General features: G+C 31.1%; 1 protein-coding gene across 2 annotated transcripts; it reads right to left on the reverse strand.

The window, feature by feature from the left end:
* Nucleotides 1-247: 247 nt before the first annotated feature.
* Nucleotides 248-4,042, reverse strand: LOC108458203 (ras-related protein RABF2b-like). Of its 2 annotated transcripts, none has more exons than XM_017757506.2 (7): nucleotides 3,705-4,042; nucleotides 2,750-2,827; nucleotides 2,499-2,666; nucleotides 2,137-2,185; nucleotides 1,936-2,009; nucleotides 998-1,091; nucleotides 248-564 (listed from the first exon to the last, which is right to left on the reverse strand). In XM_017757506.2, exons 1-7 carry the CDS (start codon nucleotides 3,741-3,743, stop codon nucleotides 464-466), a joined length of 603 nt encoding a protein of 200 aa, XP_017612995.1. In that variant the 5' UTR covers nucleotides 3,744-4,042; the 3' UTR covers nucleotides 248-463. The 2 variants fall into 2 exon arrangements, with proteins under 2 accessions (XP_017612995.1, XP_052885938.1); XM_053029978.1 differs by having other exon boundaries at nucleotides 998-1,087; nucleotides 1,932-2,009; nucleotides 3,705-4,003.
* Between the last annotated feature and the right edge of the window lie 216 nt (nucleotides 4,043-4,258).

Below are 4,258 nucleotides of genomic sequence, written 5' to 3' on the forward strand. Positions count from 1 at the left end.
TTTTAATTTTTTTCCATTATGATAATGAATAATAAACACTTTTGTCGAAACATTGTGTATTGACCAAATGCATGAATACTTTTAAAATCCAATATTAAAATTAATAAACAAAAAATTCAAATTTTTTTATTTTTTCCAACTATTTTTCTTTATCTTTCAATTCAACTTATACGATTGAATCGTAAAACCAACCGATTAGTTGAATTCGATTTTCCCAAAACCCCGAAAATAGAGTAGAACATAAAAGTTATAACCATGGAAGTTTAAGCATACAATTAACACACTTTAATTACAAGTAAAACACAATTCTCCAACACAATTAAACAGTGTTATCAAATCTATAGTTCATATAAATAGTTCATACGCAAAGGCAAATTAAGGGCAAGAGACTTGATTGCAGATAACATTACATGAACTAATTCGAGATACACGAGAACACAAGCCGGTGAAAAACAACCGTCATCTACGAGCAACATGATGCGCTTGCTGTCCGTTCTGTAGGTCTATCCATGAGAACCATTCCGGCAGGGTTTTGTGCTGGTTGTGCTCGAGGTAATCTTTTAGCTGTCAGAAATAAAAATCAGTCAATTGCCGATATATGGAACAAATACTGCATTTTTTTTATGAGGGGAAGCTTAAACAAAACAACAAATTAACTGATAAAAGTACCATGGAAACCATTATACTAGAATTTAGATTGCATTTTGCTCCCTTTACTAAAAAAATAGGTAAATTAATCTCTGCACGTTAGATTAAAGAGTAAACTGGTCCTAATCTCATTCATTTCCATTGTTAAAATTGATCTTTATATGTCAGAATGAGGTACGCATAGCATTCCATGCATAACTGTTTGATTATTCTAACGTACAGGGACCGATCTTTAACAATAAAAATGAATGAAATTTCTACCGGAATAGACCAGTTTGTTCTTTAATTTAATGTACAGGGACTCCTAGTACAGAAGCCTCCATAGTACTTTTACCCGAATTAACCTTACCTATTTCATAGAAAATATCGTTGACGTTGGATGCGGTCATTGCAGAAGTTTCCATGAAGAAAAGACCATTCTCTTGAGCGTACTTATTTGCTTCCTGAATAACGAAAGAGTAAAGAAGTCAACTAGATATTCGCATGTACGTCGATGTCAAACCAAAACCGAACCGTGATTCTATAATACCCTTTACCATCTTAAAGAGAAAAAGGGTCATTTCGAAATGTTAAAAATCTGAAACTACACCTATTATAGCATCCTTTCTAACTTGGAATGCTAAGAATTGCATATTACTAGTATATATAATGTGTTTAAGACTCGAGTAAGTGTTAGATAATGTTAAGTTCATATTTTTTTTCAAGTTTTCAGGTCTTTGAAGGGTTTTTGGAAGGTTAAATTCTGTCATCAGTCTGTATTTTGTGTGAAAGTTGTGGATTTAGTCCTTGTACTTTTATTCAACCATTTTTAGTCCCTATACTTTTCAAATTTTAGTATTCACCAAACGATAACTGTTAAATTTGTTAAGTTTCATTATTTCCCAAATCTAATGCGGCAAACATCTTATCATATGTTTAATGCCATGTTAGTGTGGTATTTTAATATATTACTCGCTAAAAAATTCAACTAATGGATTAACGATTCTAATTATTGTCAAGACTGAAATTTCAAATTTTGAAAAGTATAGGAACTTAAAAGAATGATCCAATTGGAGAATATGGGCTAAATCTACAATTGTTTGGGTTAGGGCTAAAATTTCAAATTTCGAAAACTACATGGACTAAAATTGACCGATTCAAAAAGAAAATGGATTGAAATTGATCAAGCTAAAGTACAAGGACTATTAGCAGAATTTAACCTTTTTGGAAAGTTATATCTACGTATCTAAACATGAGTACTTCAAAAAGAATGAAAAGTTAAAAGCAATATAGAAACTATTAACTTGCCTCTGATGTCACCTTCCTTGCATCAAGTAAATCAGCTTTGTTCCCGGCAAGTGCCGTTACCATATTCGGATTGCCTTCCCAAGAAAAGGAAAAGAAGAAATTCAACATCAAAAAAATTAGGGTTCGATTGCTCGGAGCACTTAAGTAAACAAGTAGTAAGAAGAATCTCTGCAAGGAAAAATATAAAACGAAAATCACTACCTTGCGATTGAAGTTCCTGGACCCATTTTTTGGCTCTCTCAAACGATGCCTGCAAAATAAGAATGCTATTACAATTCTTCCAGATACTCGGTGAAACGAATATTACCATTTCAAACTTCAAACTATAACAAAATGCTTCGATTAATGCATCAATGAGACAAAACTTAAGTCAAACATTGTGTCGCAAACACATTAAAAAAGTAAGCTAGCCTTTGAAAGCAATAATGTTTATGGAATTTAGCCGAGTATGACCTCGTATTCTTCATTTCCCAATGTCACATTTCGAGTAGTAGGCACTTTAGTGCGCTTATATTACCGAATCATGTAGTAAAAGACATTAGAGCCATCCATCATGAACTTACTTGATTTGTTATATCATAAACAATGATCGCAGCCGCAGCTCCTCTGTAATACATTGGTGCCAAGCTATGGTATCTCTCTTGACCAGCGGTATCCCAAATCTCAAACTTGACCGTTGCATCATTCACAGCCACCGTTTGGGAGAAAAAAGCCGCACCAATGGTCGATTCCTACATCATTATAAGATCGATGTCAAAAGTTTCAAACTAGAAATGTTCTGATTAAACTCACCAAAATCCATTACAGGACCGACCTGAAATTCAACGAATTGCCCTTTAACAAAGCGTAATACGAGACTCGACTTCCCAGCTCCAACATCCCCAAGTAGAACCTGATATAAAAAAAAAAAAGTTATAGTACCTGGGAAGTGCCTGTATTATAGGGATTTTATCTAATTAACCTCTCTATTATTAAATGGCTCAATTTAGTCCCTATACTATTAAAAAGAATCAAATAACTCCAAATTATAACAAAATTAACATTTACCGTATAAAAATACCTTAAAATTATTGTTTGTAATTGAAACTCGATTCCAAACAAAAGATTTCATTTACAAAATTATAAAAAATTAAATAAATTAGCTCTATTAAACAGTAAATGACATTTGTTCTACTGTAAATGTTAACTCTATTCCAATTTGACTTTATTTGATTCTTTTTAATAATATAGGAGATAAATCCATTTAATAATAGAGGACCAATCAGGTCCCTAACCAGTTCAATGATCAAAACGGAAGACAAAGCTTTACTTTCTGGTATACGCATAACAAATTAGGCATATATATATATATATATATATATATTATATATTAGTAAGCTCTAAGATTATAACATATGAATCCTATTCAAAGCATATGATATCAACATAATATTCAAAATCTTAAAGAAAAATTGCAGAATTAAAAAGACATTTACTAAGATTTAGAGCTTCAAAAGGAAAGAAAACAAGAACACTAACAAAATAAAACATGAAAAGAAGCCAAAATACCAAAATCAAAAAAATATTTTGCAAAAATAAGTCAAACCCATCTGATAATTTGCAACAAAATTCAAACCTGAAGCAAAATTCAATAAGACCCAGATCATAATTCAGCATATAAAACAGACCCAAAGCACAAAATTCAAGCAATAACCAAAAAATAAATAAAACCCAATCTTTATATAGGGTTTAAAAGATCAAAAAGTAAGAGCAAGAGATAGAAAACTGACTAATTTAGCATTGATGTTCTTGTTTCCAGTAGTGGCCATGAGATTTCTCTTGTGATCGGATTTAGGTTTCTAAAAAAATAAAAAAAATAAAAAAACTTATGCAGTGAACAAAACGAAATTGAAAAATGGGGATTTCTGTGGATGTTAACGAAGAACAGATTAAGGGACAAATTGAAAATAAAAATTAAAAACTGGGAAAGCCAAAGGGCGAAGACAAAGGGAAGGATCCTTTCTTTATCAACCCCTTGAAAACCAAAGTTTCTTCTTTTGGAATTCTAATTGAATTTTCTCTCCAATTTGGAATTTTCTTTGCGATTTTGGGTTAACTCATGAATTGGTCCTTGAACTATGGTCTGAATTTAATCTAAATTTAAAATTAGTTTCCAAATTTCAAAATATCTATATCATATTTACTAGATAAAAATATATGAATATTGTATTAATTAAGTTTCTTTTTATCAATTTAGCCGTCACCTTAAGATGTTAGTTCGGATTTGATTTGTTAAAAAACAAGTAATTTCAAAATATGCTAATATTTAATGTTCAAATTGAAG

Source organism: Gossypium arboreum, chromosome 6 (genome assembly GCF_025698485.1).
Source record: "Gossypium arboreum isolate Shixiya-1 chromosome 6, ASM2569848v2, whole genome shotgun sequence".
NCBI classification, from domain to species: domain Eukaryota; kingdom Viridiplantae; phylum Streptophyta; class Magnoliopsida; order Malvales; family Malvaceae; genus Gossypium; species Gossypium arboreum.